This window comes from Lycium barbarum, chromosome 11 (assembly GCF_019175385.1).
Source record: "Lycium barbarum isolate Lr01 chromosome 11, ASM1917538v2, whole genome shotgun sequence".
Taxonomy (NCBI): Eukaryota; Viridiplantae; Streptophyta; class Magnoliopsida; order Solanales; family Solanaceae; genus Lycium; species Lycium barbarum.
In genome coordinates, this window is record NC_083347.1 from 120,152,694 (window position 1) to 120,167,095 (window position 14,402).

The window sequence follows — 14,402 nt, forward strand, 5'->3', positions numbered from 1 at the left end:
TGGTCCTCTTATTGCTTGGTTTTTAAATTTCTGTGCATTTCTTCCCTGTCCATTAGCCATGAATGCTGCAAACTCAGCAAATAAAGTGCTGTTTGGTTGTTTTGCTTGACCAATTGCCATAAATGATCCAGAATCAGAGGTGAAGTGTGCATTCGCATATACTTCCCTCTGGTTCTCATCCTGCAAAAGCAAGGAATATGCAACAACTACTCCAGGCAAGGGATTCATCATAAGTATGTTTCCCCTTGCCTGAGCATATGCATCATTTAGTCCCATTAGGAATTGAATCAATCTCTGGTCTTCCAGGGATTTTGTTAATTTTACTTTCCCATCACAAGTGCATTCACATGAACATCAAACAATCACATTTATCCCATATAATTCATCCCATAACCTCTTAAGTTTGGTGAAGTACCCAGCAATGTCACTATTACCTTGTACTAGTCCTGTCAATTCCTTTTGTAGATGGTAGAGTTTGGCACCATTTGACTTGCCAAATCTCTGTTCTAGACTGTCCCAAAGTTCTTTTGCAGTCTTGGAGTTCATCACACTGTCTGCAATATCTTTAAATGATGCATTTGATATCCAACATATAATCATATCATTGACACAACTCCATTGTTGAAAATTTGCAGACTTCAGATCTGGGGCTTTACAAGCTCCATTGATAAAACCAAGTTTCCTCTTGGCTGATAGAGATAGGAGGATGGATCTCCTCCAACCTGGGTATCCTCTTCCATAAAAAACAGTGTTGACTAGAGTCATACCAGGTGAATCTGAATTGTTTAGGTGATAAGGATGTCCATTGTCATATGTGATTCCTTTCTCACCACTTCCTGATTCTGTTATATTTGTTTCAGGCATTTTGGTTTACCAAGAATTTGAAGATGATTTTTGATGTTTTGACACAGATCTGGATCGAGCTTAGTGCTGCTCTGATACCATGATGAAAATTGAAGATGAAGACACTGTATTTGGGAATTTTCACTGTGGAATTTATTCATCAGTCTCTACATCTATTTATATACAATGCTATGTAATAGAAACAAAAGGGAAATGGACAAAACTAATTACACTTGTCCTATTCTAATTTGTCCATTATGTAACAAACTTTGATTCTTTCATGTGTTGGTCACATGACCACATTTGAATCTGTTGTAATTTTAATCTAATGGTTGAGAATTAATCTATCAAGTGTGTGCGTTGTATGGCTGAGATGAATCCACCTGGCTGAGCATTCTTATTTCTTGTTTCAGTCAAAGTAAGAGTTGAGTCTCTTACTTCAAAACAACACCAACACACACATCCGTCTTCTTCACTTCTCTCTCTCTTCTCCTTTGTGTTTTCCACCCGTCTTCTTCATTGCTCTTTCTCTTTTCCTTTGTGTTTTCATGGGGGTTCTGTACTCCAACAAAATATGAACATCAATCTTGAATAGTTCTTTATTTCTTTAAGGTCTCCTCTGTAATTTTTCTGTTTTTTTTCTGTCAAATCCTATTTTAACCCTCTGTGATAGATTTGTTTTCTTTTTCTCCCCATTTTTGGTAATAAATTCATCTTTTGGCCAGCGAAATGGTTTTCCTAAATTGTTTGACATAATTATATGCCGAGATTAAGAATGTTAATCTTTTGACCTTTTCAAAGATTTGTTTCAAGTCTTTTGTAGGGACAACAAAAGAAAACTAGTTGATCACATGCTTTGTATTTATCCTACCATAGAAAACCCCAATTTAGTGTACTAAATTTTGAAAAAAGTCCCAGCAAAGGAATTGGGGGTAGGTTAAGTGGTTAACAGGCTCTGACTAATGTCATCAATTCAGAATCTCATAATTAGAAGAATTTGCACATGATTCTGTTCATTTAGAATTTTTTGACAAAGTCAAATTCATTTCTTCCCCACCATCAAGGGCTCACATGGCCAAATTCTAAGAGCAACTCAGTAGCTATTGCTGAGTGATTTCCAAAAGGAAGAAAATATTTTATTAATTTTATTTTGATAGTGTTATGAGAATATGGAGAAGAATGAACTTTATTTTAGAAGTGCTAGTAGTTATTGTGTTTATCTTCTAAACTATATATAAACATTGAATGTGGCTTATCTTTTGTATCAATATTAGTCCACCTTCAACGGCTGAAAACATGTGTCAACTTATAGGGTTCATGAACATAATTGCATAGTTTCCTTGTACTTTCTTTTTCCATTACTTTTTCCTTCAGAGAAAAAAAAGGAAGTGCTCTACGTTTTTTATGTCAACATCATCAATAGTGATACCATGCAGTATCATTAGGATTTGTTTGGTTCATACATAAGTTATGTGCGTATTAATGCGAGAAATATATGTTGGATATTTGGTTTGTTGTATTAGTATAACTAGTTAATTTGTCCGCACTTCTCGCGGGTTGAAGTTTCTTTTAAAAAGAATTTAGTGAATACAAAATAAATAAAAAATGAATTTAAATATGGATATATATTGTAAGACATTCACGAGAAAAAATTAAAATTCAAAAGTATAAGTTTACCGAAAGAGAAGGGAGCAGAATGTTGATAAACAAAGCTAATGAAAGTCCATGTAAATTCTATAAAGGATCTGTTTCTTGAATAATCTGTTTTATGATAACTAACCGGGTTTTCTATTTCTTATTGTCAAATGGTGCTTGGTTTCAAGAACAACCTGTAACTCTTATTTTCTTTTTTGTTTCAAGCTATGCTAGGTAGACAAACATCAAATCTGAATTAAATAAAAAATAGACTTCAATTGATCAGGATTCGACTTTAATCCGAAACTATACTGAATCGAATAAGGAATATTGAAATGTATCGAACTAATTTTGATATGGTATCTAGTATATATAAGTGATAAATCGAATATAGAAGTTCTTAAATACTGAATCGAAGTACTAACATCGCTAGAATATATATATATATATATATATATATATATATATATATATATATAATAGTAACTTATTTCTGTCTTTTCAGCCTTAGTATCATCTCCTCTTCTTCACACCACTGATCTTCAAATCCATCCACTTCCTTAATTACTTGATTTGTTTCGTTGATTTTTTTCATTCTTAGAGGAAGCAACACTGATCATGACACCAACAATGGCTGTGGTGTAGTGGTCGGTACTACTCCATCCTTAACTAAGGTCTCGAGTTTGAGCCCCCTTGAGTACGGAGTCACCATTGTTAGGGAGTGCTTTGCCCCCTAAAGTGAGACTACCCAGCATGAATCCGAATTAGTCGCCCCAATGCGTATACCGGATACCGAATGGAAAAAAAAAAACACACTAAGATCGTGACTAAATATATACTACAGTAAGTAATACCTTAACTGTTGGGAGTCACAACAACCATTGAATATGAAATTATTTAGAGATTTAATGAGACAACTTTGGAACTTTTCAAAAGTAATCTTCTCAGATTCCGCCATAAAATTGTAAAAGAGCACCAAAGAAAAAAAATGAGGACAAAAAAGCAAAAAAAATAAAAAGGAGATAAATAAATAGAATTCCTACTCTATGAGAGGTGTCACATTTCACTAAAGTTTCTAAATACATAGAAATACATTAAGAGAACAAACATTATAAGGTAAAACATATATAAGAGGGAAATATGCATAAGGGAAAAAAACCATAGAACAAATACAAATAGAAAAATAACATGTCTTTTGTAATTGTTGTCAATAATAAAAAATGATCATAGACTTGCCAATAAGGCAACATATACATAAGAGAAAGATACATACCGAAATTATAAAATTGTAAAACAAATTCAAATAGAAGAATAAAGTGTTTTTTGTCAAACAATATCATAAGTGGTAAGACTTACTCATAATTACTTGGAGATGGTCAACCAAAATTATGTAAGCAACAAACTCTCTATAAAATACATATATTAAAGAGTGCAAAACTTCTAGATTGAATTATTAGAAGATACTTGTTCATCAATGACCAGGAGTATAGGTCAGGGTTTGAGTCGTGGAAATATCCTTTTGCAGAAATACAGGGTAAGATTGCGTACAATAGATAGTCATGGTTCGGCCCTTCTCCGGACGCATAGCGGAAGCCTAGTACATCAGACTTTTTTTATTTTTTCATCAATATTCTGTCGAGAATTAATTGGTAACATCAAAGGCTCCCAAAATATATCACGTCCTCCACGAGCGAACAAACAACTGTGAAGAAAGGGGCATTCTGAGGGGTTGAGTAATGCAATGTGTTGGAGTTCTTAATGGACACTTAGATGTGTGCATTTGAAATTTCAAAAGCCTGTAATTTACTTTGTACTATTACCCTAATACTACCTTTTTATATTTTCTAATTACTTTATCAAATAATAATGCTTAAAAAAGTAAAAACAGAAGTGAAAAAACCGCCATTTTCTTCCCCTATACTACCCCCATTTTGCACGTACATGCACACGCAGAACAATTTGGAAAACCTCAAGTGAAACACACACACATATATATCGTTGCACTGTACTTTGTTCAGATTTGAATACCGAAATAAACCCACTTTATAGTGAAACCGGACAAACTTAGGGATTATAGCGACTATTACAAAACCAGTATCACTGCTAAAGTCGAGGACTTGGTCTTAGCTACCTTGACAAGTCTGTTCTTACTTTCCAACCATCAGAGGTAATCTGCAGTAAGTGTGCTACTACTAGAAACAGATATAGAATGAACCACTTGTGAAGACCTCAGCACGTTGACTTCAGCTCATATACAATGAGTTACTCCGTAATAGTCTTCTTTCTACATAATAGATGCAAAATGCATAAAATAGCTTCAAAAGCAAGTCCCTGCAGCAGTTTATCTATTAAAAGAAGTATCATTCAAAGAAATCAGCTGCAGCTTTGCTCCATCACAAGGGGCTATTAGCCCATTGGTAAAGAAACATTAACTTGTGTGCCGAGTCTGGGGGTTGATTCCGAACAATTGGAGCCAGGCCACAAAGATTACTTCTTTTCCTTAGTCCTGGTGTGCTTTTCTAGCCTTTATCGACTCCTGAGGTATTTTAGTCCCACTGTGTGAAAATTAGCTCAAGTATGCCCTCACAGACACAAATAATAGTACCACTAATACTAACCAAGAATGAGAAAGAAAGAAAAAAGAGGTCATCTATTTGCTCCGAACATTCCTTGCAACCGGATTCACACTTACAAGCCATGGTGATTATTTATTATACTCAAATTCCCCTGTAGATAAAAAAAACCATCCACAAAGTTAAATCGAAATGCATATCTAGCTATAATAGGCATAGCAAATCTAGCCCCACCTTAATTCCTACAACTACCACAAAAAAAATATAAAAAATCATAATCTTCCCACAAGTCCTTGGCAAGCCAGTGAATTCTCAAGATCTCAGGCCCTACTACCAACATTAGGCATTACCTCATTAATTCATTTGGCACCTTTAGGTTGTGAGCCTATGATGTGGGGGGGTTCGGGTGGTTTGGCTTGACCCCTACCATGTGATATTAAGTAACATATATTACAAATGACAAGAGGGGGACATGGTACCTTGCCTCGAGTCTACAAAAAAGATTGATAAACAATCTGAGGGATGAACTAGCCAACAACAGAATACATCCCTTGAGGGTAAAGTACAAACTTAACTAATTACACAGTTACACTTTTCAAACCTTCTTCTAAAGGTAGGTAATTGTTGCTTATCAAGTTGAATTAGCCCCTTAGCTTCTCTTGGTAATCCCATATGAGAAATATGTAAGGTCCTCCTTCCACTTGTTGAAGCAAGTTTAGCAAAGAAATCAGCTACAGAATTAGTTTCTCGATAGCAATGAGCAGTCTGTACTGTGTTACTATTGATCAGTCCTGTGATTTTACTGATTATATGCTTCAGTTTCAAGTTGTTCGTGCCTTTCTCCTTTAGCATGTTAGCAATGATCTGAGAATCAAGTTCCAAAATAATATTGTTCAAGCCTTGTTGAATGCACCAGTTGATTCCAAATTCTATAGCAAGAGCTTCTGCATGATTATTTGTCTCACAGTCAACAGAGTATGAAAAAGCCATGATAAATCCCCTTTATCATTTCTGAGTATGCCACCTATCCCAGCTCTATTAGTAGCGCTACTATAGCTACCATCAGTGTTTAGTTTCATCCATCCATTTGGTGGTCTTGCCCAGCAGACTGAGAAAACTTTAAGGACTGGAATCAGTTTTTTAATTTTCTCACAGTAGTTCAACCAGGTTCCTTCAATGTAGATCTTTGGATAAGCAATGTTGATAGCAGTTCTAATATTACACATGGCTTGTGTTTCCATCTTGTGTAGACTGAATTTCTTTTGTTCTCCAAATCTACAGGCTGTACATATTTTCCAAATTTCCCAGAAGATCATGATAGGGACAATATGAAAAACAAGACTTTGAACCTTAATGCATGCCTTCATATTCCACCAAGATTCCAATAGTCCTCTGATTGGAACATCCTAATGTCTCTTACCAAGAGGAGCACCAATTATATTCCACAAGTGATGTGCAGGTTTCCCTTCAACAAAAACATGTTGTGGAGATTCATTTTGAGCAACACTGCAGCATATACAAGTGCTAAATCCCCGCTTGCCAAATTTAGCTACAACATCTTTAAAAGGGAGCTTATTATGAATAAGTCTCCAAGTCAAGAAGGAAGTTTTAAAAGGGATGGAATTATGCCAAATTTTCTTAAGAAGATTGTTAGGCCGTCTTTGATATCTAACTATTGCCCAAGCAGACTTGTTAGTATAGATACCATTTTCAGTAGCATTCCATATAGCATAGTCCTTTTCATGAATGCTTCCAGTGTTAACAGTGCTGATATATAGAGCAATTTGACCAGGAAGAGTATTGTACAGTTTATGCATATTCCAAGAATGATCAGCAAAGTATTCCTTAACCTTAGAATTCTGTCCTCCTCTAGGTATGTAGTCACTGTAGGTGTAAGCAAGAGGGCCCTTTCGTGTCCAATCATCCCACCAAAAACTACACTCTCCATTATTTATTTTCCAGGTAATGAATTTTTCACTTTTGTCTCTTGCCCAAAGGAGGTGTTTCCAGGCTTGTGAGTTACCTGAAACCCACTTTTTGCTAACATGATGCTTCTATATGCAGTACTTAGCTTTCAAGAAATCTGCCCATAGAGAGTTCATTGATCTAAATCTCCACCACCTCTTAACTGCTAGAGTATTAGTAATATCTTTCATGCTCCTGATGCCTATACCAACTTCATTTTTAGGATAACACATTTTGTCCCAAGCACACCAGTGACACTTTTTCTTTCCATTTTCTGAACCCCAAAAGAAGTTGCAAATGTGTTTCTCTATAAGTTCCATGGTCTTTTTTGGGGGATTTATAGCACTGAGTGTGTAAGTAGGTAAAGCTCACTCTTGATAAGAACTTCTCTTCCCCCATAGGATAACGTGCTACCTTGCCGACCATTCAGTCTTTTCACAATTTTTGTAACCATACAATCAAAGTAGCTAACCTTCTTAATACCAATATAAATTGGGCAACCTAAGTAGGTAATGGGGAAATCCTTTTCAATGAAACCAGTATGCTTCCTTATCCTATTTATTCTATAGGCATAGGTTTTGGGACTAGTTAAAAAACAGCTTTTATCCTTATTAACCATTTGCCCAGAAACAACGTCATATTTTCTGATATTCTTCATAATAAGTCTGATAGATGAAGTGTTACCACTGCTAAAGATGACAATGTCATCTTCATAAGCTAGGTGAGTGATTTGTGGCTCTCTACTGCTCATAGTGAAAGGAGTAAACTTTGGATTTTGTAGGAGACTGTTTAAGGACCTAGATAGAACCTCTGCAGCAATAACAAATAATGAAGGAGATATGGGATCTTCTTGTTTCAAACCTTGAGAGGAATTGAAGAAACCATACCTGATTCCATTGAGAATGATAGAATACCAAACATTCAAGATGCTCCTGTTGATCAAATCAATCCATTGATCTTTGAAACCAAATCTCTTTAAAACCTCCATCAGAAAAATCCATGAAATTCTATCATAGGCTTTAGCCATATCTAATTTGATCACCACATTACCCCTCTTATTAACTTTGGAGATATTGTGAATAATTTCTTGTGTCAACATGATATTATCTGTGATAAGCCTTCCAGAATCCACTTTGATTTTCAGAGATAAGAAGGGGAAGTAAAGGATTGAGTCTGTTTGCAAGGACTTTTGAAATGATTTTATTAGAAAAGTTGCTCAGACTGATTGGTCTAAGTTCAGAGAAATTGGAAGGAGAATCAACTTTGGGAATGAGGGCAAGACATGTATGTGTATAAAATTTTGTAAGCTTCTTGCCTTTGAAGAATTCTCTAACAAATTCCACAACATCTTCTTCTATAATAGACCAGCAGACTTGAAAAAATTTACCATTAAATCCATCAGGACCTGCTAAACTGTCACAACTCATACCAAAGACTGCATTATGAATTTCTTCCTTGTCTGGTAATTTGGTGATCATCTCATTGTGTTCATCAGTAATCACTCTTGGGATACAATTCAGGATTATGCTGCTTGTATAATGATGTTTAAGATTGAACTGTTTCTCAAAATATCTAGTTGCAGATTTGACAATCTTCTCAAGACCTTGAATCCATCTCCCTTTACTATTTTTTGATTTGCTGAATTTGTAATCTCCTTCTTTTATTCCTTAACACACTGTGAAAATGAGTTTTTATCCCCATCCTTGAACCAACTACGTTGTGTTTTCTGCTTTAACAAGTAGTCTTGAAGGCTCATCCATCTGACATATTCAGCATATCCCTTATTCAACTCTTCCCTGCAATGATCAGTGTTATTGGTCATATCTAATTCTTCCACTAATTCCATTTTTGCTTCCCAAATCTGGACATTTTCATGTATATCCCCAATGTTGTTTCTTGACCAATAACTTAGAATTCTTCCAAGGTTTTTAAGCTTTGTCTGCAGTCTCCACATTGCATTCCCTTTAGTATTCAAGCTCCAGGCACTCCTAACAGTTTCCAAAAAACCAGGCTGATTGACGCAAAAATTTAAAAAAGTTAAATACTTAATGTGATTTTGTGAATCATCACTAAACTTGAAAACCAGAGGTCTGTGATCAGACCCTATTCTAGGCAGATGTTCTACCACATTATTTTGAAATTTCAGAGTCCATTCATCATTAATCAGAACTCTATCCAACCTTTTCCAAATCCTTTTACTAGGAACCCAATTGTTACACCAAGTGTATCTTGGTCCTGTAAATCCCACATCAGTTAGGCCACAATTATTCATGCAAGTAATAAAGTCCAAACTCTTATAGCTTCTGTGAGGTCTGCCCCCAAGTTTTTCGTCTTGGTCCATGATTACATTAAAATCTCCTCCCATACACCATGGACTAGTGATTCTATTGCTCATATCCTCAATACTATTCCAAAGATCAATCCTTTCAAGAGCAGTACACTTTGCATAGATAACAGTCACAAAGGTACCATTATCATTAGGATTTTCTTTGAAGTTAATAGTAATTTGTTGCTCATCATTTTCAATGACTTGAAAAAGATCCCAATTTTTCCAAAAACACCATACTTGACCATTTGTGTTTGCTACACAGTGCTGAAATCCAAAATAACTTTTGTACCCCTCTATCTTACTATGATGAGAGAAAGGTTCTGATATAGCTACAAAGGTAGCTTTTTGATGTTAATGTGATTTTTCAATCTTTTGAAAGCTTTTCTCGACCTCACCCCCCTTATATTCCAAAAGATTGAACTAATCATGGATAATATTAGGGGGTGGGGCACTTTGTCTTTGCAGTTTTTCTTTGCTTCTAGCAGCAGACTTCTTTTTGATGTCTTTGCCTTTTTCCTTAACAGTTTTCTTAGTTTTGCTTCTACCGCTTGTGTTCTTAACCAGCACCTTCCCATGGCTCTGGCTAGTATCATAAATCTCATTGTTTGTAGTTCTTGAATCTTCTGAGACTGTTTGTAGGTTGCCCTCTCCCAACTGTTTCTTCTTCTATTTTGTTTGTTGTGTATCCATGGATTTGGTACTAGCAACTTGACTGTTGATACCTTCTTTTTCCTGCCTGTTTTCCTCTTTTTGTATGCCTTTTCTTTGTTCACCTTTTGAGCTAGGATCACAATTCAACTCAACAAATAAATCAATACCTTTATGATTCTTAATATAAGAGGGTAGAGTACTTGGAGTGCTTTCGACAATGGGAGACAGGATTTCACCTTCCTCCACTTCTTGCATTTGCTCCTGTCGTTGGCAATCATTTTCCTGATTCTTACTACTGACCCCACCTTCCTCAGTATTGCTCATATGAGTTTGATCTATTTGAGTGTCACTTTTTTTCTCTTCGGCCCTCTTGTTTATTCCATCATCCTTATTCAGGGAGGAGCTCATTTTTTGTGACACACTTTCCATAATTTCGATAGCTTTCTTTTCCTTGCCTGGAATATTGATAATAAATCCAGTTTGCTTACTTCTTCTCCCAGTTTCCAATCTAGAAATGGTTTTGAACAAGACTTTGTTTTTCTTTTTGGGAGTCCTCCTGATCCTTTCCTTTTTTTTTTCTTGACATTGGACTCCATTAGTCTGTTAGTATCCATGTCTTTCTCAGTGTCCTTTTCTTCCTGGTGTGTATCCATTTCATTACCATTCTTAATATGATGGTTCTCCTCCTTTTCAACCTGATTTTTCCCAATTAGTTTTTCTTTATCAGCTAAATTCTCACCCACGAATTCACCTTTCTTATAATCATTTTTTTGCAGTTGCCTTCTAATATTTATTTTTTCCAACACTCTGCAATCTTCCGTATTATGGCCTAATTTCTTACAGTGTCTACAATATTTAGGGACGCCTTGATATTTAACTTTTTGATAGAATCCTTTCAGAGGTGAGTTTTCAGATTCAATCCCAATCCAAATCTTATCCGGTCTAGGTTTCAACAAATAAATTTCAACTCTAACTTTTGCCATACTTGGTCGGGTTCTATGATTAGTAGTAGCATCCAACATCAAAGGGGTACCAATATTTAAACACAATTGTTTCGCATAATGCCAAGCATGAATATGAAAGTGTAAACCTGGGAAAAGGACCCAAGCTAGAGCACTGGGAATATCTTCTTCAGGTTTGAAATGGGGCGACCATTTCTGAATCCACATTTGCATTCCATCTAGCTCAATTACTCTTCGAAACAAGATATTAGTGAAGTCTTCCTTGTTTGTGCACTCAAGGGAGACATTGAAGTTATCAAAAGCCCCAAATTGTACCGATCCTTTAACCGATATCATTTCTTTGAAACTCGACCTAATTTTTTCAATTTGAGGTCGATTTTTGATTAACCGACCCACCAAGGTATATCGACACTCCTCTGCCATAGTTCCATAATAATCAGTAGCTTTATAGATCATAGCAGGAACACCATTGTGATGGGTTTGATGACCTGTGATTTGTTCCTTTCCATGTGGATGTTGTGTTGAAGAGCCCGTTTGAATTGGCTTATAAATTCTATTTTCAGCTTTTTTGAGTGTTTGACTGGCCAGCTTAAAGTAATTTTGTGCTTAAAATAAGCTCAAAAAAATAATTGGGCCATTTGACTTAGCTTATCTAAAACAGCTTACTTATAAGCTGAAAACAGCTTATAAGCCAAAAAAATAAGTTAGACTACTGTAATTTATTTTTTTAGCTTATAAGCTGTTTACAGCTTACTGGCATAACCCTTCAAACATGCTGAAGTCGATAGAGCAGCAATAGGGTTTGCATAAGATGTTTTTTTTTTTTTTTTTGACTTTAAATAAAAACTGCTGGAGGTACATCTCACTGCTAAGTTTTCACTCCTGGACTCCTACTATGAGGCAAAGGTTTTGATCTTACGCCCAACTAATGGCGTTTCAATTAATTATAGGTATTCGCATATCTTACCATGTTTACAATTAGCCGCACCTAAAATCGGAAACTATTAATATCTACTTTCTTACATTATCCCTTTTTTTTTCTCACTTGGGGATTTACGTGCGAGACACGTATATAGAAACTAGTTATACTAAAGTAGGAAACTCTTATCTTTAAAGTTGAATTACCATTTTACCTTTACACTAAATTAAAATTTAATTAAATATCTAATTAGATAATAATAATATTTTAATAACATAAAGGCACTTTATAATTCTTTAGTTATGGTATTGTAAATTCCCTTAGTTATGATATTGTAAATTCCCTTAATTATACTAATTCATTCTATCTTTCATCTTCCCTCTAGAAATTGAAGTGTTTTTCGCCGTTTGTAAATTATTTTGTGCAAATGAACCGACGCCAAGAATTTATCAAAGCAACCGATCAACTTGATAAATATAACCCCAAAGACCCTATTAAATAAATATTAAAGCAGCCCCACTGCCTTCATTATCCACAACATTTAGTTTATCCTTCATTTAATATTTTTCTTGATAGAAAATTGTGAAACCGTTGCTTGGGAATTGTAGAAGTTTGTTCTGGTCATTGAATGGGTTAATAAATTGGCACTACTAAAAAAAATTGGATTTTCTTTGTTGATTTGTGCCAGTAAGAATTCTAATTACTCCAATCCAGTAAAAATTTCCTGATATATTATTTTAATTAGTGAATTTACCGAAACGTAAAATGTTATTTTTTCAATATCTGACTATCATAAATATATTACTTGTCAAATATACTTAGATTTCAAGTTTAATTTATTTGATGATAACGATATGATTTTATATTTTCTCTATAATAAATATTATAAGCGGGAGCGATTTTCTTTTGTACTTCTCTATCCATAAATTTGTAGAACAAATACTCAAATATATTTCCCAGAAAGTAATGTAAAAACATTACGGTACTGATTGTTGTGTCACAACATATTCAATTTCCCAAGAGAACATGAAAAAACTTAGATTGTTGGCTCACCTACAATATCTTTATCTAAAATTGCAAGACATCTTCTAACAAACCTTTTCACACACTCAATGGAGAAAAATAAAATTAATGGTTAATGGGCAAATGGTGATTTTGGTAATAAGATAAATCAACTAATTAGTGATAACTTCCTTGCACTTCAAACTTGTAAGTTATTTGTATTTTTATAACATTTTGTTATATAGAATTTATCATTTTTATTATAGTTTATTTACTTATTCTTCCGCTTCAAATGTTAAAATTATCTTAAATGTACTTAGTTAGACGAAGTTACACTTGTGTATGTTTTTTATTGTACATGAGGTTTAAGTTAATAGGATAACACTATTACCTTTAAGAATTTTGAAAGGTAAAAGTATTTTGCCAATACATAGAGAATCTAGTCAATTCATTAAGTCATTTGTATTCATTTTCTATTTTAAAGTTTCAAAAGATATATATATATATATATATAAATCAAAAGTATGAATAAATATTTTCAAGAATAAAAGTTTACCCACTTTTTAAATTTCATTTCATAAAAGGTAAATACATAAAAGATTTGTTTCTCATGTTATCGAAGTCTTGCTACTATTTTAAAATGTCCAAGACCCTTTTAATCTCTATAAATTCAATGAAGAGATTGTAATTTTTTTGCGTCTTCTATAATGGAATCTGGTAAGTGAGATTTAGAGTAAGTGTTATATAATCTTCTTATTTTATCACAACACTAACATGTTCCATAAAAATGATCTACCAGTACTTGAATAAGAAAGTCTAAAGAAATTTAAGTAATATGCAGTAGTAGAATAAAATTTTCAAACCCAATATTTCCAAAGCCTTCTCTAATTTCTCTGATTTTTTTTTTTTTAAACTCTTTGGTGTAAGTGTGTAAGTTATTTGTACTATGCTTTATGAAGAGGAAAAAGGGTAAAAGATTAGTTGTGAAGGGAAGAGTAGTGGCATATAAACTTCATGTTCAGACTACTAATTGCACAAGTAAAGTAAAAAAAAAAAAAAAAAAAAAAAAAAAAATTGCACAAGTAAAAGAAATTCATAAATCATTATTAGTCGTATATTTAGAAGGTAAAAATTTATAAAATGAAATACATAGTTTTATATATGTCAGCAACAAAATAATAAGTCGAATCATCTCTTCTTTCCCTTGAAACACAAATTGTAAAACTTTGTGATAGAGCCTTGTTCTTGGAGGTTACATATCTTGTATTTGGAGAGATGACTAAATGAAATTATTACTAAAATAAGCACCAAAAAGTATATTTAAATTTATTTGTAAATAGTTCAAACTAAAACTTGCTGAATGGTATACTTACGCTTAGCAAACTAACCTGATCATCTCTCTTGATGAGTCTTCCCCCGCCATTAAACTTCCTTCTTCATATCTTCATGTTGAAGAGAACTTTTGTCTGCCTATTATGTCACAAGAAGAAATTCTTAATAATATATCTATGATCTTTTCCTAT

The 14,402-nt window shown here is 34.0% G+C and overlaps 1 protein-coding gene across 1 annotated transcript; it reads right to left on the reverse strand.

Moving 5' to 3' along the window:
• Positions 1 to 354: 354 nt before the first annotated feature.
• LOC132620208 (uncharacterized) lies at positions 355 to 864 on the reverse strand. The gene has a single exon (XM_060334899.1). The coding sequence runs from the start codon at positions 862 to 864 to the stop codon at positions 355 to 357; it is 510 nt and encodes a 169-aa protein (XP_060190882.1).
• Between the last annotated feature and the right edge of the window lie 13,538 nt (positions 865 to 14,402).